Below are 23,256 nucleotides of genomic sequence, written 5' to 3' on the forward strand. Positions count from 1 at the left end.
TGATTTTTATCATTAATTGAAATGTTTATACCTTTGCTTGTAGGGGTGGCATCTTCTCCTTTTGATCCGGAGGTAGAAGCTTCCTCTTGATCCGAAGATATTCCTCCATTCGATTTTGCTTGACTTGCGGAGGTGGAAGCTTCTTCATCCTCATCTTCTCTTGACCCGGATGTGGAGGATTCTTCTTGCTCTTGATCCGGTGTCAATGAAGATTGCTCCCCCTCAATCCTAGAGGTGGAGGCTTCACCTTCTTCTTCATCCTCTTGTACATGAAACAAGGAATATGCTCATTCCTTGCTCTTTTGATTGCACTCCTTTGAGGATGAAGCTTCTTGGACTTCCTCTTCTTCGGAAGTTGAGCATCTCTCAACTTCGGAGTCCTCCTCTTGATCTTGCTCCAATGAGTCGCCCTCTTTGGATTCCTCTTGATTCGGTACAGTGAAGGATTCTTCATGGATTGTTGCCAATTTACTCCAAAGCTCATTGGCATCGTTGAATTCTCCGATTTGAGCCAAAATGTGGCTAGGCAATAAGTTGACCAAAAGATTGGTCACTTTATCATTTGCCTCGCTCCTTTGAATTTGCTTCAAGCTCCATTTGCTTTTCTTGAGAAGCTTGCCCTTGGAATTTGTTGGAGCTTTGAAGCCTTCCATTAGAGCAAACCATTACTCTATCTCCATCATAAGAAAATTTTCGATTCTTGATTTCCAAGAATCGAAGCTTGTGGATGTGTACGGTGGAGCCACCCTTGTGTCAAATCCAAGTCCATCTTGGAATTGCATCTTGAAGTTGAGCTTCTTGAAATCTTTGACTTTTGATGAATTTGCTTCAACTTCTTCACCCTCTAGCTTTGCTTGTTTTGTTTGCCCCTTCCGGCGATGATTCCGGTGAAGAGCAACCTCGCTCTGATACCACTTGTTGGGACCGAAAAGTAGCTAGAGGGGGGTGAATAGCTCGTTGCGCTCTTCGTGTGCTCTTCGTTGCTTGTTTCTTCAAGGATGTGCAGCGGAAATACAAAGAAACAAAATACACAACGCTAACAAGAGAATTTACTTGGTATCCACCTCACAAGAGGTGACTAGTCCAAGGATCCACACACTCACACACCCTCCACTATGAAATCACTCCTTTTCAGTAACTACTGAAGGCGGAGAAGTCCTACAACCCTCACAATACAAGAAGAAAGCAAGGGAAACAAATACAATAGATATCTTACAAGATATGGAATGAAAAGCCTAACCCTAGGTTTCTTCTTCTTGCTTTTGATCCGCCTCTTGACTTGGGAAACCTCCAAGAACCTTCAAGAACTGGCGATCTGAGCTTGAGAGAAGTGTGGAGAAGTCGCTGTGTTGATCTGAGATGAAATCATGAAGTTCTTTTGAAGGAAATGAACGCCTGCGGCTTAAATCGATGCCAACGGTCGGATCCCGATCGATTGGATTGCTCCCAATCGATCGGGGAGGCTTTGGATCGATCCACAGATCGATCCAGAGTGCCTCTGTGCTTTATGGATTAGCTTGGATCGATCGGTGGATCGATCCAGGGCTTATCGCGCATAAACAGCAGCTCCCAATCGATCCACTGATCGATTGGGACCTCTGGATCGATCCACCAATCGATCCAGAGGGGTTCTGTTCGCAGGGACTCACCGGATCGATCGGCCGATCGATTGAGCATGATCCAATCGATCAGCTGATCGATCCAGATCTGCTGGATCAATCCACTAATCGATCCAGATCTGCTGGATCGATCCACTGATCGATCCAGATCTGCTGGATCGATCCACTGATCGATCCAGATCTGCTGGATCAATCGGCTGATCAATCCAAATCTGCTGGATCAATCGGCTGATCAATTCAGATCTGCTGGATCAATCGGCTGATCAATCCAGATCTTGGTTTTTGCCCAAAACCAAGTCCAAAACCCCCTAAACCAACATCTAGTCAACCATGACTTGTTGGTACATAAGACCTAGCATCCGGTCACCCTTGACCGGTTAGGACTTTCTTCACCAAGTGTCTGATCAATCCCTTTGACTCACTTGGACTTTTCTTCATCTTGCCAAGTATCCTGTCACTCCCTTGACCTACTTGGACTTTCACCAGATGTCTGGTCAATCTTGACCCATCTGGATTTCCCCGTGCCTGGCTTCACTCACCAGGATTTCCAATCTGCCTAGCTTCACTCACTAGGACTTCTCTTCTGCCTGGCTTCACTCACCAGGTCTTTCACCTAGCTTCACTCACTAGGATTTTCACCTGACTTCACTCACTAGGACTTTCACCTAGCTTCACTTACTAGGATTTTCCTCACTACCTAGCTTCACTCACTAGGTCTTTCCTTCTGCCTAACATCCCAGTTAGGACTTCCCAGTCAAGTATCCGGTCATCCTTGACCTACTTGACTCTTCTTCAATCAACCTTGCATTGTCAAACATCGAAACCCAAACCAAGACTCAAGCTTGGTAAACCAGGTCAACCTTGACCTGAGGGATGTTGCACCAACAATAGGTTTGGTTGATCGATCAGACCGGTTCCTGTAAACAAAGTTAAACATATATTTCTTGTAAAATAGAATTAGGATAGTAATATATGATGCATGAGTAGTAATTAACAATAAAACTATCTTGATCTCAACTTAGAAACTTTTTCAGCTTTTTCAGTTGGATCAGCGACCTAAGGTTGTTCCTTTCTAGAACTCAACCTCACCGTCGCTCCTCTCCAGTTGCTTACCTCAATCTACCTGCCAAACATTGGTCCTCCAGACATGTTTGGACTTTACCCATTAGCATCGGATCAGCTCACTAGAGCTTCCTCTTGATGCCAGATCCTCCAGACCTATCGAGCTTCCTTGCCAAGTGTTATATCCTCTCAACCCACTTGGACTTCCTGCCTGGCTTCTATGATCTGCTAAGACTTTCTCAGTTGAGTAAACATCTTACCCACTTAGTTAACTTGTTAGAATACAACAAGACTTAACTTGAATCTTTGACAACATCAAAACTTAGGTTCGATTCTGGAGCATCCTGCACCAACATTAACTCCCCCCCCCCCAATGTACCAACATACACTCTCCTTGTGTATCCATCATCAGAAGTGCTATGATCGATTCCCCATATTCTGAATGAATCATGGGGGATCAGGCGTCCACCAAACTCTGTCATCAGTGTCAAGCATCTGCTTATGCTTAGTCTCCAAGATGAAGTATCCCAGGATTAGTTTTAATGTGGTTAACCAAGTTAAGTTAAGTTAAGTCTTAGGAAATTCTACCAGAGTTCTTTAGCGGAGTCATAGACGCGGATCCAATTGTCTTCTTGGGGAGGAAGTACGCTTAGCAGATGGAATTTCGCTCTTCGGTTCGCTATGAAGTCATACTGCTCCTTCTTGTTTCACAGATACTCTTCTTTTTCTTCTCTATATTGATCTTTTGGTATACAAAATCATATTTAATTATTAAAAGAATATCAAAATCAGTTTTGAAAAATACCTCCATCCGATGTTTCCATAGTGCAAACTCTCCCTCAAATTTTGGCGGGTAAATACTTAGTCCGAGCATCGTGTTCTTTCTTTAGTTGGCAGTTAGTCTTTCTATAGCAGTCAGAATCTGATACTAATTATAGCCTCTTGGGAAAACTTACCATTGTGCCAACGTGGCTCGGAGGTGCTTCCAATAGCATCCAGGGTGCCTTCAATGGATTAAATTTCATCCACGAAGCCAACTGGCTTCAACGGCTTTGCTGTGTTGGAGGCGCCTTCAAGCCACTTCAGCACAACAATAACTTTTCCCAAGAGACTATAAATATCTCTCTAGAGCTAGGGATTATTCATCAATCATTGTAACAACTTTCTTAGTCATTTGTAAGCTTTCAAAGTTTGTAAAAAGATTACTCTGCCTTCATGAAGGAGATTTTTAGTGGAGCTTTCAACTACCTTAGATCAATAACCACCTAGATTGTAATCAAATAAAAATTTCATAGCCTTCTTACTTTTTTGCAATTTTTTTATGTTAGTTATTTGTTTTTATTAATATTGTATCCTTGCTAAGATCAATAATTACAAGAGAATTTTTCTAACTCTTTTTTAGGGCTATTCACCCCTTTCTAGTCTGCCGCTAACTGTCCTATAATTGGTGGCAGAGCCAGACCGCTAAAGAAGAGCTAACCGCCAACTAAAGCAAGGAGATGATAGCCAAACCAAGTATTTACCCGTAAAAGTTTGAAGAGTTCGCACTATGGAAACGTTAGATGAAGGTATTGTTTTTTAATCGATTTTGACATTCTTTTAATAATTAAATATGATTTTATAGTACCAAAAGATCAACACTGAGAAGAAAAGGAAGAGCATCTGTGGAACAAGAAGGAGAAGAATGACTTCGTAGCGAATGAGAGAGCGAAATTCGACTTGTTGAGCATACTTCCTCCCCAAGAAGTCAACTGAATCGGCACCTATGACTCTGCTAAAGAACTCTGGGAGAAGTTCTTAGAATTAAATGAAGGAACATCAGAGGCCAAACTCTCAGGATGGGACATGCTCCAGAACCAACTTAGCAACGTTCGAATGGAAAAGGGAGAAATGGTAGCCCAACTATATGCAAAGATCCCAACTATGCACAAAGATCAAGGAGCTGATCACCAAATTAAAGAACCTACGAGAGATGGTAACAAATCAGGATTCTTTAAGGTATTCATTAAATACTTTTCCAAGAGCACCCGAATGACCATCTATAGTAGACTCTTACTATATTTCCAAGGACTTCGAGGTATATAGTTTAGAAAATTTATTTTCTACTTTCGAACTACAGAATCTCGATGTGTAGGATAAAAAAGGAACCAAATTAGGGTTTAGCATTACAAGCCAACAAGATTGAGCTGGATTCTAAATCATCGCTTGACAAAAATGAAGTGTACATATTAAGAAAATTTTAAAAATTCTTTAAGTCTAACAATTTTGATAAAAAACAAGACACCAAGATTCTTTGGGGAAAGAGGAAAGTCAAATGTCATAACTACCAAGAAAAAGGACACATCAAGGCCTGAAGCAGAGCTAATGTATGCCTAGTGTGGGCAGTTGCCCACACTAGGATTCAAACAAAAAAATAATATATTAATTAGTTTCAATTAGAGATTGTTAGTAATTCTTTGCCCATACGGCTAGGTGGTTTATCAAAAAAATAATTTTGTATTCAAAAGTTAGAGGTAGCCGTCAAGGGAAACAGTAATGGAAAGATGTTAGACATACATTTGATCCTAATTATTTGATCTTAATTATCAGCTTTGGGGGTCAATTCCATCTATTCTTGTTTTTATTGATTATTCTTAAGCTCTTGGTTTTAGTTGTAGTATTCTTGATGGTTGTTGGCTCTTATCTATTTTGTGGTAAAGATCCATCAAAGGGATCAATGAGGCTTGTAGTCTTCTACAATGCAATGCAAGGACAAACAAATGGCACAAGCTCTAGACCTGCTTCAAAAATACTATTCCTAGTTCTCTTGATTAGAAAATTGAGACATTTAATATATTAGAGTTAATATTTCATTTGATTTTGTATCAATCTATACTTGATGGAATATGTGTTAAGGATTTCAAGTGAATTATCGATGATATTGCAAAAGAAAGATTAGGATATTGTAAATATAATAGATTTGGTACAAATATGTAAATATCAACTCCAAAATATAAGAGGTAATGGTTGAGATTCATTTTAAAAAAATCACTATTTTTATCAGTAATATTAATATTCTCAAAATGGATGATATGCTGACACATTGGGCACTAAGATGAATGATAGTCTTATTGTATATATAAAGGTATAGTTCTATCAGTTAATAATGAAGTGATGGTACAAAAATTTTAAAATATGAATATTCAAAAAGAACAATTGTAAGGTAATTAGTTGCTTGGTATTTTATAATTACAAGATTTTATTTTATTAATTATATTATATTTTTACCTACACTAAATGAAGATCTTAGCTTCGCCCCTGTTGGTATACATGTGAGTATTTGTATATCATCTTCAGATATCTTCTCAGATCTGATATTTCGTTAGACATGAAATGAGTAGAAAACTTTCGTCAATATATGATTTACATATTTTGATGATATATATTTATTTTCATAAAAAAATATCATATAGCCCCAAAAAGAGTATAATAGAAGACAAGATAAGAAAGGAGTAAAGGAGTAATCTGGTGAGAGTTCTCCTCCCCTTACCTTACAAGGGAGAGAAGTGCACCTCCTTAAAGAACGCACCTCTTTATAACCAGTGTAATGATAACCATTGTATCCCTTCATTTGGAAACTCGGGAAGTCAGGAAAATGGAAACTCGAGTTCTCGAACTGCTTGGGATGCTTGGCAAGTCGGGAAGTCAGCCTGACTCAAGAGGTCGAGAAGTCGGAATACTCGGCAAGTCGACACGCCTTGGGGTGTTCGGAAGATTGGGATGAGATGTAGATGCATCCTGCTAGTCTGGAGCCAACTAGATACCTCTCCAAGTCAGTCTAGGTGTGGTAGTCATGCAGATCTCAATTAAAGTATTCAAGTTAGTAGGATGCCAAAGTGGAGTTGAGAAACTGAGTTGCTAAGGTGAAGAACTATAAGGAAAAGATTCATAATATATTGAAAACTTAAACGAATACAAATGAACATGGTGTGAAGAGGCCAACTTTAGAACCCAATAAGGCTTGGGCGAAAACTCAATCTTCGACTAAGTCTTAGTTGGGAGAGATATGCCAATGGACACCTGTCCAAGATAGGGATTTTCTTGAAGGACATATTTATCCAAGACAGGGATTGGACGCCTTGGTCCGAGACCAAAAGAAGTTTGTTGATGGATGTCTGTCTGAGATAGGGATTTGCTTGAAGGACACCTTTGTTTGAGACAGAGGGATTAGACACCTTGATTCGAGACCAAGGAAATTTTGTTGATGAACCCTTGTCCAAGATAGGGAGTTTCTTGCAGGATGCTTCTGTCTGAGATAGAGGGATTGGATGTCTTGATCCGAGACTAGGGGAGTTTTATAGACACTAGCAGGGATAGAACTAGGATTTTAAATAGGGGGCGTATAACAAAAATAATTATTATACATTTATATAACTTTCAATAACAAAAATATAATAATTAAAATTAAATAATATAATACTCAAAATTAATATTAGTATATTATCAAGAGAAAAAGTTAAAAGTTCATTAAAAGATATACACTATAAGAAAAAAGGCAATTTGTGACCAAAATTATCGTCAAAGAAAAATTTTGTCCCTAAGTTTTAGTGGCATAGTTTTAATTTGATCTCTAATCTAATCTAGTGATAGAATTTTAATTCTGTTGCTAGATTAGTTATGAATTTTAAAATTTTCATCTCTAATTTAGCTATGTATAAGATGGATTACTTGATTATAGAAAGGTTACTTGTTAAGTAAATCATAGCTTACCATGGGAGAGGCATGTGATAGAGAATTTGGTAAGTGTCATTCCACTAGTCAATCCCATGTGAGGTACTGACGTCGTTGAAGGTATGTAAGTCAAGTTCAAAAGGTGTGGATGAAATCTGCTCGCTTCTGGTGTAACTGAAGATGAGTTAGATATCAAGTAGTCTAAGATCTTGAAAATCATCTGCTCTTTGAACCGAGACAATGCCCGAAGGCACTAATCAAGGACCTAAGCAGAACCTTAAACACTTGAATGATTAAACAAGAAAAAGAATGATTAAAGCCTAAATTAGCATTTGTCGTCCTTAGTATAAAAATCTAACATTACATAATATAGTCACTACATGAATATTGAAGGGATTTATCATATTTGTTTCGAATGGATGGAATGACAATATATTTAATTGTAAATTTGTCTCATAGCCAAAGAATAAATCACGATTGGTTGAATGCATGAGCAATCATGGAAATGTATTTACATCAAATTATTGGCAGTGTCATGAAGATCTAAAAAAAATTGACTACTACCAGTAAGGCATTTTTAGGCAGATGAAAGTCATGGAGTAATTATAACATTGGTTTATTATGAGGAATCTCTCGGTAAATATCCTAACTATTACATTATTATAGGATATAATTAAAGGAAAAAAGTCACAATAACAACATCCTACTTTTCACCATAATTCAAGTGAGATCAAAGCAATCAATGCATTTGTCTTTACTATACCATTGCAGTGTTTATCCTTACCATAAATTTCTTCCCTACACAGATCACTGATCGACATATTGAACATGTTGATCTTACAGACATTCGAGAAAGCTATTCATTCCTTGGCATTGTGGTGAAAATGTGGACAAGGAAAAATCATAGTTCTTTTACTTGGATGGAGTTGCGGAAATGCAAGGGTAATTTGGATAAAAAGAGTTGCAAACCTTAATTGTATCCATTAGACATTTTTCTGTTGTTGCACTGACAATTTTGCTAAATTCTTCCTTGCAAGAATTGGTATAAATTTCAGAATTAGAATCACAATGACCTACCAACAATTTTTCACTAATAGTAATAAAAACGTATCCCCATAGTCGAGTTGCTATTCTTGGATATATGTGTGATGCTACTCTCAAAATCTGTAAATTATTGTCAACATGAAATATGTTTGTAAATTATTGTCAACATGAAATATGTTTGGTTGTGCATAAAATCTATCATTGTAATTAAGTATCAAATACAATTTTCTAACTAAAAGAAATTTGATGTTCTTTTAAATTTTTGAAATCTTCAATAATAATTTCTATTTCTAACAATTTCTCTTTAAATATATACCATTAACATATTGAGATAAAAATATCCTTCATTTGCTATGAAGCTTTGTTTTCATAATATTTATTATAGAAAATAACATTTTGTAATAACAATGGAAATCGAAAGAGTAAACACAAATACGAGCACTTTAAAAATAAGGTTATATGTAATATATTTATTAGTCATCACCAACCATTAACATAATTATGAAATTATTGAAATATTTTTGTAGTCGGCCCCTTTGATTATATTATACTCATAATGCTTCAATTATATCTCTGATTGCTCTTTTTCATCTCTTGTAAAATCTTGTACATAAACTTTTCAACTAATATATATATCCACAACTCTGAGACTCCACCGCATTTGAGAATCTAAGATGGGTCGATTCCTAGACTATAAGATGGTTGACTATAAGATGGTTGACTATAAGATGATGATCAGTCAAGTTTAGGAGCTTTAGGTGATCTTGCACATGATCTACTCAAAAGGTATGGTTCTGAGTGAAATCTTTCAGGTGCTTGCTATCATTGACAAGTTGCCTAAAGGCTGGAAAAACTTCAAGAACTACCTGAAGCACAAGTGGAAGAAGATGATGAATGCTCTTCTATTGAGCTTTGCACTGCCAGAGTTCATGTGAGGAGAAGTTGTGTTAACAGCTAATTACCTTTTAAATAAGGTGCCCCGGAAGAAAATAGATAAGAACCTTTATGAATTATGGAATGGAAGACAATCATTCTACAAACATTTATGAATGTGGGGATACCTTACCAAAGTTTTGGTGCCTAATCTGAAAAAGATTAAAATAGGACCAAAAAAGTTGATTGCATATTTATTGGATATGCACATAATAGTAGTGTGTATCAATTTTTTGTGTATGAGTTACAAATATCGGATATACACAAAAACTCGATAATAGAATCGAGAAATATCTCGTTCTTCGAGCATGTTTTTCGTATAAGACTCGAGAGGAAGTTATCTCTTCAAAACGGACATATGAAACACAAGATGAAGATGATGATGAGGAACCAGTCTAGGTTGAGCTTAGACAGAGCAAAAGAGCTCGGGTAGAAAAATCCTACGGATCAGATTTTATCACTTTCATGCTGGAAAGTGAGCCTTGAAGTTACTCAAAAGTAGTAAGCTCTTCTGATGGACCTCACTGGAGAGAGGTAATTGCATCTGAGATAGAATCTAACTTGCAAAATCACACTTGGAAACTTGTGGATCTTCTTCTACGAAGTAAACCACTAGGTTTCAAGTGGATCTTTATGAAGAAAATGAAGTCAGATGGGAAAATTGATAAGTATAAGACTAGATTGTAATCAAATGATACTAACAACTAGATGACTTTGATTACTTTGATACATATTCTCTGGTATCGAGAATAACTTCCAATAGAGTGTTGTTGGCTATTGTAGCTCTATAAAATCTTGAAATACATTAGATGGTTGTAAAGACAACCTTTCTAAATGGGGATTTAAAAGAGGAAATCTACATAGAACAACCTGAGGGGTTTTCTGTACCAAGATAAAAAAATAAGGTTTGTAGATTGGTGAAGTCATTATATAGCTTGAAACAAGCACCAAAGTAGTGACATCAGAAATTTAATAATGCCATGAAGGAATGTAGATTCAAGATTAATAAATATAATAAATGCGTCTACATGAAAGCTACAGAGAATGACAACATCATCTTGTACCTATATGTAGATAACATACTTATCATTGGAAGTAATGATAAAATAATTAAATTCACTAAAGATATGTTAAACTCAAGATTTAACATGAAAGATATGAGCCTAGCTGATGCGATTCTTGGAATCAAACATCTTAAAACAACAGAAAGACTTGTTCTTAGTCAGTCTCATTGCATGGACAAAATTCTTAAGAAATTCATCAAAGGTGATACAACGTTGGCACGAATGCCAATAGATATGAGTCAACATCTATCAAAAAATCGAGGTGAAAATATCTCTCAGATAGAGTACATTCGAGTGATTAGAAGTTTGATATACCTGATAAGTTGTACACGATTATACTTGGCCTATAGAATAAGTAAACTGAGTAGATGCACGAGTAATCTTAGTGTTGAGCACTGGAAAGGGATAACAAGAATACTGATCTACTTGAGGTATACGTATGAATATGGACATATCCTACTGTAATTTAAGGATATAGCGATGCAAGTTAGATATTTGACATAAAAGACTCTAAGTCGACGAGTGGATATGTATTCACTCTGGGAGGTGCAACCATTTTCTGAAAATCTTCTAAGAAAATCATAATAACCAGATCAACGATGGAATCTGAGTTTGTAGCTCTTGACAAATGTGGTGAAGAGGTTGCATGACTACGGTAATTCTTAGAAGATATTCAAAGATGGCCGAAATCGGTGCCGGCAATTTGCATACATTGCAATAGTTTATCAGCAATTGGTCGGGCACAAAGCAATATGTATAATGGTAAGTCTAGGCATATACATTGTAAACATAATACCATTAGATAACTACTCTCAATGGGAGTTATCACTGTTGACCATGCGAACTCAAAGGATAACCTAGCAGATCTGCTAACCAAAGGGTTAAATCAAAAGATAGTTGCAAGCTCATCACAAGGAATGAGTTTGATGTCGTTGTTAGCGATCAGTGCAGAGGACACTCAATCTATGCTGACTGGAGATCTCAAGAACTAGGTTCAAAAGGATAACTAATTTGCATTGACTAGATACACCTTGGGGATAATCTAATAAAACAGTGATCGAACCAAGGTAAGCCGATGAACTTTTAATGATCAAGAAGAGTAGATGACTACTCTCAAGGGATCACCTATGTGAGAAATAAGTGGGGTCGCTTCAAAGAGAATTGGAGACACAATTCTTAGAGCTTCTCACAGAACTAAGCGTGTTCATGGCCAAGAACGAACATACTCATGAGAACTAAGTTATATCAGGGAGAGTCTTAGGTGAGATTTATCAATGCTTACATAGATGGCAAAACAGTTCAAGGATATCATGTCTACTGTTAGCCAGTATGCAAATAGATCTTTACAAGGGAAGGTTTAAAAGGTAAAACCTCTCTATCCTATACTTGACTCAACTACTGAATGTTATCACATCCCCTGTATTCCATTCATGTGAGGGATTGTTAGAAATGTGAATAGAATAAAGAGGTGGAGGCGAAGAGACTCTATTGTGCATGAGTTGTTATTCTCACATTAGAAGTCTCTTGGCTTTATTATTGGTTTAAATTATGACACGTGCATTGATGATGTAAACATATGCATGGGGAGAGACTCTCTCATGCGTGGGTGTGCAAGGGTGGATGCAAATCCAGGGCCTGAATTATACTAAACCAAGGTTGACTTGTGTGCGAGCACGTATGACCTGCGCACGTCGAATGTTGGATCGGTCGAGGAAAGATTTGCCCAAGTAAATAAATCAACGTTTTACCACCGAATCTCTTTTTGCTACCTGCTCAAGAGGATAATGGAAGCATTAATATGAAATTAATGACGATTCCGTAACATCTTGACATTAATAGTGACATTAAACTCATTAATGGTGACTTCATAACGTCTCAACATTAATGGCAGCATTAAACATATTAATAATGATTTCGTAGCGTCTCGAAATTAATGAAGACATTAAACCCATTAATGATGACATTAAACACAGCATTAAATGATCATAATTTAGTCATTCATTGTAGGCAAGGTGAGGACTCCTATATAAGGAGGCTGGATCTTGAGCAAAGGATAGAAAGTAGCAGAAGATAAGCGAAAGAGAAAGCGAGAGGAAGAGCAAGAAGCAAACCTCTGTCCACCCGTGTTCTCCCACAAAACTCTCTCAGCCTGCATTCATTCGGCTGAACTACTCATGACAGCACTCAGGTGCATTCTCCGTTTGTCATGAACAACCAATGTTTGGTTGTGTGCGTGGTTTTACCATAGTATCTTGGAAAACAAATGACCCAAGAGAACCTCGAAGCACAGCAGGAGATAGAACGAATCTGTTTCAAGGAAACTACGTTGAACGCAGGCCTCAATATCTTAGTCAGTGAATTCTCTTCCCGATTCAACGATTGACTCCCAATCCAGCTACTCACTGCATCAATTCCATAACTTAGACCATCAGAAGCTTAGCAAAACCAGCTTCGCTGGCAGTATGAGATTATCCGCTCAGGTAATCTCAACAAATAAGTCAGAATTGATTTTATGTAATTTTAATTCAGTAATTTTCTCCAATATCTCTGGTAATATATTGTCCAACACCACTATGAATCAATAGATCCAAAGAACCGGAGTGAAGGAAAAATAAATAGATCAGCATTGAGGATGTTTTGGTGTTCATGAAGCTGAGCAATCGTTGTTGTTCTTTCCGTCTTAGGTGAGCATTGAGGATATCATGTCTCCATAACTTCGACCTCAACCTCAACGTCTTTTAATTTTTTACCGACGACGCCAAAATAATATGACAAAAAATCTCACTGCAATGGTTCTAATATGATAGAAATTCATCTCGCAGTAAAGACTGACGATGTTAAAATCTTATCTTGGGTTCTTCTCGCACTACGGAGAAAAATATATGTCAAAGAGCTTATGCCTAATAGCCTAAGTCATCATCGAATCCCAAAAAAAGTATAATAGAAGACAAAATACAAAAAAAAAGTAAAATAGAAGACAAAATAATAATGGAGTAAAAGAGAAATATATGTGTTATGCCCAAAAGGATATTCACATATCTCTATAATAATATGATATTGTTCATTTTGGGTTTAGACCCTCATGACTTTACTCTTGAGCTCTTCCCAAAAGACCTCATGACAATGGAGATATCCTGCATCCTTTTAAACCCATGATCTTTACCAATGTTAGACTTTGATTGAATTCTAACAATCCTCCCATCAAACGAACGACTACAATTACTCTCATGGTCCGGGTCTCCCCGTGAGCATCCGGACACCTGACTTGCTATGGGCCTTCCCGCAAGTATCCTCATTCGGTCACCTTGACTTTCTTCGGGGCCTTCCCACAAGCATCCGGTCAACCTAGTCTATCCCGGGCCCACCCTCAACTTCACTCAAGGTCATCCCACATGACATCTGGTCTGGACCATGGTTCTAATATCATTTGTTGTGCCCAAAAGGATGTACACATATCTCCACAATAACATGATATTGTCTACTTTAGGCATAAACTCTCATGACTTTGCTCTTGGACTTTCCCGAAAAGGTCTCATGACAATGAAGATATCTTACATCATTTTAAACTCATGATATTTACCAAATCTTTTCAATATGTTATTTTAATTGAATCTCAACAATATGAGATCATGAGATCAAACTGGGTGAGCGTCCTCCTCCCCTTACCTGGAGAGAAGCCATGCACCTTCTTAAAGATAGGTGTTATGCGTGTCCTGTCCTTGGGAACCAGAGAAGTGTTCTCAGGACGTAGCGTTGACAGTAGACGTATAACATTTTTTATATAATAGTTGATTCTCAGGAACTGACGATCTGAATTTTATCCTAACATATATCTAATATTTTGTGTATTACCTCTCTTTATATTTATGTGACCTATACTAAAGAATTATTATGTGACCGATACTAAAAAATTATTATATGATGGTTTTTTTTTTATTTTTTATTTATTTATTTTTATTTTTTTTGAGGGGGGAGGTTTGGGAACGTGGGAGGTCGGAAAAACTAAAACTCAAGAGGTCAAATAGCTTGGGATGCTTAGCAAGTCGGGGAGTCGGCCCGACTCAAGAGGTTTGGAAGTCGTAGTGCTCGTCAAGTCGACACGATTCTAGATGCTAGACAAGTTAGGATGGGGCAACGTAGATGCAGTGTAGTCTTAAGGCAAAGGCCTTAGACTACAAGCCCAATTTAGCCCGTGGTTTTTAATATTTTAAATTTATTTATGGTCAGTCAACTATTTTTATACCGCATTCATCATTCAATAAATATTTGCCCTCGTAGATGTTAGGGATCTTGTACTATTACTTTCTCTCATGGTGTTTAGGTGTCCTTTGTTTTTTCATTGTCGGTGATCCATATTTTTCCCTCTCGAGTAGATGATGCTATCAAAGGATACCCTTTTTCTCCGTTACCAGTAATTTCTTTTACTTTTTCCTTCTCTTCATCCTCTATAAGAAAGAAAATAAGAGTTCCTTATTCGATCTAAAATGGATGGTTATTTTTTTTCATCAATTATTTCAATTATATTATTGAATGATATTGTTTCGTCACTTCAACATACATTCCCACTCTTTAAAATATATAAACATAATTTTAACTATTTTATAAGTAGAAAAGTTTAAATGTTTTCGGAATGAGTTTTAAAAGAAAATAATATTTAAATATAAATAATAATTTTTTATAAACAAAATATGATATGTTATTTGATATTCATCATTTAAATTTAGTTTTAGATTTTTTAAATAATAAATTCAAATTAAAAATAGAAATGAAATACTAAAACTTATAAAACTTATTAATAAATTCATAAATAATTTAATAATTTTATCAATTAAAAAAATTTATTACCAAATGTTAAATATAAAAATTTGATTAGTCATTTTTCATCTTCATAAAAAACAGAATTTTATATAAAATTTTATTTTTTAAAATCAAAATTATTTCTTTCAAAAAATATATTAAACATCTAAAAAAATTTTACTACCTAGAACTCCAAATATAATTGAGATGACCTTTGTAAATACATCTGAGTTAATTTTGAGGACATGACTCAGTAGTTAATATATGAGAGTTTATATAATATAGTTGAGGTCAATTCTCGATAAAATGTTGAGAATCAAAAAATAATTTTTCCATGTCTATAGTTTTCTGACCGGATTGGTTGACGGAGACGTTAGGATTTTAACTTTTTGATCAATCTTGTTCATCTGCTAACTAGATACCGACCGTATCACTCATAAACATATCATTAGGGTTTTAATATCCTAAGCGATTAAATATTAAACTATTTTTAAAAATTCAATTGATAAATGTTTTATAATATGCTCGTGCTTTTGGCGCCTCCTCCGTTGGCTTTTCCATATTTTTCTTTCCATACGATGCATTGAATGCGGGACAGCGGGAGCATACGCCTGGTAAAGATTAACTTCTAGGAACTTCTAGAAATGATGATTGATAAATAATAAAAATTAAAAGAGTATTTTTGTTATTCCATTTTTTTGTTCATTTAGTACTGATAGGACATTGCATGTTTTAAAATCAAATGATTTTTTAATTCCATTTAAATCATTGTATCTCATGCTTGCAAAACTCATCCCTGCCAGAATTTTCTGCACGACATAAATCTGCATAGATTAACACGTGTCGCAGAGCATCGAAAATGCCCAACAAAGTGTTTAATGTGTAAGTTCTTCGAGAAAGAAAACGAAGAGGAAGCAAAAAAAAAAAAACAAAAAAAAAAACAAAAGAGAATTAAAGAATGGTTTATTAGTTTTATCAGTGTAAAATATTTTATTAGGTATTTGGTGTCTTTAATATAAAAGGTTATTATGATAAGATAAAATATCTTATTTTATTTAACTATAGGATGAATGATACGGATCGATGAATATCATCTTTTATTTCAAGATAAAGAGTTATAGGATTGTTGGGTCTTAGGAATCACAAGCCATCTTAGCACGTCTATGAGAAAGTTCTAATTAGTTTTCTCGGATGTGTTTAGTGGTTAGTGTATGAGGTGTTGTCATCATAAAATTTGGGATTCGAATTTCAACAAAGTCGAAGTAAATACCTCCTTTATGTATTAGTCACTATTTCAAAGGACCAGATCCTCTAGTTCGCAAAGATTGGATCGGTTCTTGATCCAGCCTTTTCATTGGTGAGGGATAATGACCCTCTATCTGTTAATAGGTAGGGCACAGTGCCTCCCACCAATCCTCCCCTTATCCTGATCTAGAAGCGGACCAGGACAAGGGGACAAGAGGATCTCATCCCCTATTCCAAAGGTTAATAGTTACTCGTGATTTACCTCTTCTGTGTTGGTTATGGGACGAATTGACGAAGATGCTGGGAATGAACGTATTCAATTTTTGCCATTATAAGAAGACTCTAACTAGTACGAATGATGAGAGGGAATCGGGATTTGTCCGAACAATGTAGATGTGCCCATACAAACTACAAGGAGGTTCTAACCAATGATAGTCTGCCCTTGTTGGAACCATGCCTTGCCACAACCCCTTCCCTATTAGGGATACCCCAAGGATGAACCTAGGTTTGCAGTTAAAAGTCGAGCTCATCATGAGAGGTTTGAGAAGCCCAAGATTACTTGGAGGGGAGGGTTTAGTATTGCCACCTGTACACCGAGTCACATGGGACGTTTCAAAGGGGCAAGCTATAGCAGACAGGCAAGTCATATGATTGAATTCGAGAAGTCGAGCTGCATGAGGGATTCAAGAAGCCGAGTTGCCTAAAGCACTCGTTAGGGTGCCAAGGAAAGGAGGTGGATAGGAAGTCGTACATTGAAAATAAATAGAAAAAGATTGAGATGCCAAGTTGTGGAAGTGACTCAAGGTTCCAAGCCATATTAAGGTCATAGGCTGTCGAGCTAGATAAAATACTCGCGAGATCAAGTACTATGATTGCCGAACATTCTAAAGGCAGAGGACTAGAAGCAGAGGAAGATGCTCAAGCCATCGAGCACAATGTGTTTGAGTATATATATAATATATGATGGTAATTTTAGTATCTTTGTCAATTCGTCTTAGGATTAATATGGATGAGATAAATTACGAGCTGCTACTAGTCTTTAGAATAGTAATTAGCACATTAGTTAATTTAAAAATTCATAATAGCAATTAGCACATTAGTTAATTTAAAATTTCATTATAAATGAGATTTTAGTCTCATATTGAGAGTTTCAAGACATATTAGTTAATCTATATTGATTCATATGTATTGATTATGACAATAAATACATGGAGAAAGATTGTTTCTCATGTGTGGATGCGCAAGGGTACAAATTCAGGTTCCAGATTATATTGAATGCTGGACTGGTCGAGACTATCTCTTAAAAATGTAATGGAAGTATTAACCATTATTAATAGGGATTTCATAACCGCTCGGATAGTAATGGTCGATCATCGTGGTCTTGAGCAAGACATAGAGAATAGAAGTAGCTCTCCACCTCCATTCCCCTCCTCCTTTGTCGTGCAACTCTTGTTCGGCGGAGTGCCCGTAATAACAGTCGGGTACCACTCAATTCGTCGTGACCACCAGTGCTTGGTGGGAATCATGATTAATCGTTGTATTCTGAGAAATAAGCAACCCAAGTAAACCTTGAAGCACAGAGCCGGAGATGAATGAATCTATTTCAAGGAAACTGCAACCCTCACAAACCTCGATCCATTCGACCGCTCAACTCGTTCTGTCGCTTGGGCGACACTGTTCGAGGACTACTCTTCCCCGTTAGCCGATCTGCTCGGTCAGTCGCTCGTCCTACTCTGTTAGTGTGCTCTACTCACTCGGCCATTCAACCTCTCTACTTGCCCGTTTGCTCGTTTAGTCGCTTTGCTATATCGGTCACTTGTCTGCTTCGCTCATCCAGGTGAGCAAGACATAGAGAATAGAAGAAGTAGCTCTCCACCTCCATTCCCTACCTCCTCTGTCGTGCAACTCATACTCGACGGAGTGCCTGTGATAGCAGTTGGGTACCACTCAGTTCGTCATAACCATCAGTGTTTGGTGGGAATCACGATTAACAGTTATATCCTGGGAAACAGATGACTCGAGTAAATCTCGAAACACAGCCGGAAGTGGACGAATCTATTTCAAGGAAACTGTAACTCTCGAAGCCTTGGTCCATTCACCCCCTCGGCTCGTTCTGTCGCTCGGACGGCATTGTTCACAGATTGCTCTTCCCGGTCAGCCGATTTGCTTGGTCGGTCGCTCATCTTGCTCAGTTAGTGTGCTCCACTCACTCGGTTGTTTGGCATCTCTATTCACTCATTCGCTCGTTTAGTTGCTCTGCTAGACCGATCACCTACCTGCTTTGCTCGTCCGGTCGCTTGCTCACCCAGGCGCTTGATTTTTCTACCCAACCGGTCGACCACTCGCTCACTTGGCAACTCGACAACATATTCGTTTGGCAACTCGACCTCTTGAACTGCTCAGCTTTTCAACCCGATCGACTATATTGCTATTCAGTCGGTCTATCCGCTCGACTAGTCTACACTCATCACTTAATAGAAATTAGTCCTTACTAGCAGTTTGAGATTACCAGCTCAGGTTATCTCGATAGATAAATTAAATTAAATTAAACTAATTCCTAAAATATATTCGGTAGATTGTTCAACAGCAGATCATCACAACAAGAAGCGCTAAGGTCACAACTGAACATCGTATAGAAATTTTAGATAAGAATTTTTCAAGTTATAAAATAATATAAATTCTCTTAAAAGAAATAGCCTGGTAAGCAGGCAGACGATGAATTGCAATAAATTTGAAAATATGTATGATAAAATTCACTTTAAAAAAAAAATACTCTTTTAACATTTAAAAGAAAATTTTCCCTTACACGTTTTAGAAAAAAAAAAAGAAGTAATGATTTGGTACATGTAACACGCGTTCACGGTGATCGAAACAAGGAAAGTCAACCAACACCAATACGCGGCCAAACAAAAAGCCCTAATTCCCAATTTTCAATCTCATCAAAATCACCGCAATTGAAGCTTTTATTCCCTCAACTAAAGTCCCATTTCCTCCTCCTCCTCCATTATTAATCTCTTCCTTTTGTTCCCAAATCAACTATGCAAACAAACATACAAACCTTCTTCCCCTCCCTGCCGTCTCCGGCGCTCGAAAACGCATGGCCTCCCCCTCCCCCGCCGCCGCCATCCTCCACCTCGGGATCCACCACCGACGATGGAAGAGTGGCGAAGGCCGTCGCCGCCACCGCGGTCAGTACCTTCGTCTTCTGGGGCATCCTCTTCTTCCTTCTTCATTTATTCCTCACCCGACGGCAGCAGCGACGGAGGAGGCAAGTGGAGGAGGAGGAAGCGGAGAAGTCGAGGCCAGCGAAGATCTCCCTCCCGGAGGGGATCCGCGCGAGGGCGAGCAAGAGGCAGACCGTGTTCGTGGACGAGGAAGGCTTGGACGCGGCCTACTGGCGCGAATTCAACCGGAAGGTCGACGCTGTTCACGGCGATCTAGGTGACTCTCGATCCGGCCGCCGGGGGGATGACGACGAAGAAAGCGTGGACCTGGGCGACGTGGACGAGGCGAAGAAAAAGGATCCGAGAATTCAAGAAGAGCCTCTGCTTCCGGCCGGCTTCATCAGCTCGTCTTCGCCGATTTTTGACGATCGGAGCTCGTTTTCGACGAGATTCGATAGGGAGAACATCGACCAAAATCCGCCACCGCCGCGTAATCTAGGATTGCCTCTACCGCCAGGTAGATTACCTTCAGCGCTGCGGCCTCCTGCTGCACCGCCGCGGCTGCCGTCGCCAGCTAGAGTCAGTAACTCAAAACTACAGCGGCCGCCGTCGCCGAATAAAGTCCCATCGTCGGCGCCGCGTCCAGCAACTACGGCATCCGAGGTTAGGAACACAAGGCCACCGCGGCCGCCGTCGCCAAGTCGAATCGTATTCGCAGCACCTCGTCCAGCGATTGTACCACCGGAGGTTGGTAACACAGGGCTGTCGCGGACTCCGTCGCCAGGCCGAGTCATATCCTCGCCGTCGCTGCCAGCAACAGTGAAATTGGAGGTTAGTAGCACAAGTACGCCAACGCCACCTACTCTTCCGTCAGAACCGGGGCCCAAGCCAAACGCTGCCCCTCCGCCACCACTTCTTCCTTCAGCTAGGACAAACAATCCTGCGCCTAATCCGCCACCGCCGCCACCACCGACAGGGAATCCAAGCGCGAAAGCGCCGCCGCCGCCACCGCCCCGGCCTCCAACAGGCAAGCCTCCTGGACCAGCTCCACCGCCTCCACCACCAGGCGGCAGGCCCAGCGGAGGCTCTTCTAGACCGCCATCCGCTCCAGGACCTGCGTCGGCGGTGCAGGAACAAGGTGGGGCCACGAAATTGAAGCCACTTCACTGGGACAAGATGAACGCCATTAACGTCGAGCATTCAATGGTCTGGGACAGGCTCCACAACGGCTCATTCAAGTACGTGACCTCCATTATCATCTCCATATGTTCTTCATCTTAATTCTTCATCCATGATTAAATTCAAGAAAAATTTCAACTTTCATCTCGTCAGAAAACTGTCACAAAGTCCATGAAACCAAGATCGAGTGATATTAACTTGTAAAATTCGAAAGATCTAAACTCCTATGCTGTTCCAACATTATAAATCAGTCATATCATGTTTTCCTTTTTCATCTCTACCTAAAATTTGACAGCCTGTCTTTGTACTTGAATAGTTCAAAGTTCAAAGTTCGAAGTTAGAAATTAGCACATCTGACATTTGCTGAATTGTATTATTAAATTTGTTTGTTTTAAAATGAAATTGACCAACCGCCGTCCCACCATCTATTTTTTTTTTTTTTTTTTTTTTTTTTTTTTTTTTTTTTTTTGACAATTTTCGCTTCTAATTGTACTGAGATTTTTCTTGATTTTGAAACAGGGTTGATGAAGACGTCATGGAAGCCCTTTTTGGCACAGTGATCACCAACAGGAACATCAAGGCAGCCAACAACTCTGGCAACTCTGAGTCAACGGCGGCCTCCGCCGCCGCGTTCATCCCTATCACCTTGCTAGACCCACGTAAATCGCAGAACATCGCCATCGTCCTTCGGTCGACCACCGTCAGCCGCCAAGCCATCATCGAAGGAATCGTCGACGGGCGCGGCCTCAGCACTGACGATCTCGAACGCCTCACCAAAATCGCGCCCACCAAAGATGAGGAGGACGTCATCCGGGCGTATTCCGGCGACCCTGGCATGCTCGCAGACGCCGAGAACTTTCTCTTCCACGTCCTCCGGGCCGTCCCCGCCTCGCCGTTCTCCCGCCTCGACGCCATGCTTTTCCGTGCTAACTACGAGCCCGAGTTGGCCCATCTCAAGCAAACCCTGAGAACGCTGGAGGCGGCGTGCGCGGAGCTTCGGACGCCCACGCAAGGCCTCTTCCTCAAACTGCTCGAGACGGTGCTCAAGGCCGGCAACCGCATGAACGCCGGCACCGCGCGCGGCAATGCGCAGGCCTTCAACCTCACGGCGCTCCGCAAGCTCGCCGACGTGAAGAGCACGGACGGCAGCACCTCGCTGCTGCATTTCGTGGTGGAGGAAGTGGTGCGATCGGAGGGCAAGCGGTTGGTGATCAACAACCGAAGCCACGGAGGTGGGACGCTGGAGAGGGTGCCAAGCCGGTCCTCCTCAGCAGCGGTGCGGGAGGAGAGGGAGAGAGAGTACACCATGCTGGGACTGCCGCTAGTCGGCGGGCTCAGCAACGAGTTCGCCAACCTGAAGAAGGCGGCCGGGTCCGACTACGACGCATTCAAGACCGCGTGCCCAACGCTGCAGGCGAGGGTGGCGGAGATCAAGCGGCTGGTGGAGAGTCTAAGCGCCAGGGGCGAGATCAGCGGTGGGTTCGTTAAAGAGATGAAGGCATTCGTGGAGGGAGCGGAGGAGGAGCTAAAGGCGACGGTGGCAGAACAGAGGAGGGTGATGGAGGTGGTAAAGAAGACGAACGAGTACTATCACCCAGGGGCGGGCAAAGAGAGGGACGGGCAGCCACTGCAACTGTTCGTGGTGGTGAAGGATTTCTTGGACATGGTGGACAAGGCGTGCGTGGACATCACTAGGAATCTGCAGAAGAAAAAACAGGCGGCGGCGGTGGCGGCAAGGTCGGGATCGGATCCGACGACGGGGGAGGAAGGTGCGGAGAGTAGGAGGCCGGTGGCGAGGTTTCCCAACTTGCCGGCGCATTTCCTCAAGAGTAATTCGAAGTCGGATTCGAGCAGCGACGAGGAAGATTGACTACTCGTTTATTTTTTCAATTTTTTTTTTCAATTTACATAGCGAGGATCGATTTAATTTATTTGTTCAAGGGAAGGCCAAAACATCGTCTGTTATTTTTCATGTAAAAAAGTTAGTAGAAATTCAATCAAAATTGGAAAATGGGGCATAATTGTAAAAAATAATTCACTTGACTGTGTTTTTTTTAAAATCGTCTGCTATTGAAAAGCATAAATGCTGCCCAAAAGTAATTCGTTACATTAATATAACGATACGATGTTACCCCAGGGAAGATAACGACCAAGGGAGATGTAAATAAATGAATCAAACGGTTTATGTGTTATTTGAAATTTGATTTGATAAAAAGTTCATTTGAGTTCATTCGTTTAGCTTATTGAGTCGAGTTCGATTTCGAGTTTGACAGTTTTATCGAGTCGACTCGAGTTTAAAGATATTCGGCTCGTGAGTTCACGAACATGTTCATTTATAAACTCAGGCTCGAGCTCGGTTCGTTTAAAGGGCTCAAGAACATGTTCATTTATAGGCTCGTGAATTCAAACTCGAGCTCGGCTCATTTAAAGGACTTGAAA

General features: G+C 39.6%; 1 protein-coding gene across 1 annotated transcript; it reads left to right on the forward strand.

Annotated features, from left to right (window-relative positions):
* Nucleotides 1-19,419: 19,419 nt before the first annotated feature.
* Nucleotides 19,420-22,860, forward strand: LOC122038266 (formin-like protein 16). Its single transcript, XM_042597912.1, has 2 exons — nucleotides 19,420-20,876; nucleotides 21,337-22,860. The coding sequence occupies exons 1-2, from the start codon at nucleotides 19,513-19,515 to the stop codon at nucleotides 22,685-22,687; spliced, it is 2,715 nt and encodes a 904-aa protein (XP_042453846.1). The 5' UTR covers nucleotides 19,420-19,512; the 3' UTR covers nucleotides 22,688-22,860.
* Nucleotides 22,861-23,256: the final 396 nt, after the last annotated feature.

This window comes from Zingiber officinale, chromosome 1A (genome assembly GCF_018446385.1).
Source record: "Zingiber officinale cultivar Zhangliang chromosome 1A, Zo_v1.1, whole genome shotgun sequence".
In the NCBI taxonomy this organism is placed as follows: domain Eukaryota; kingdom Viridiplantae; phylum Streptophyta; class Magnoliopsida; order Zingiberales; family Zingiberaceae; genus Zingiber; species Zingiber officinale.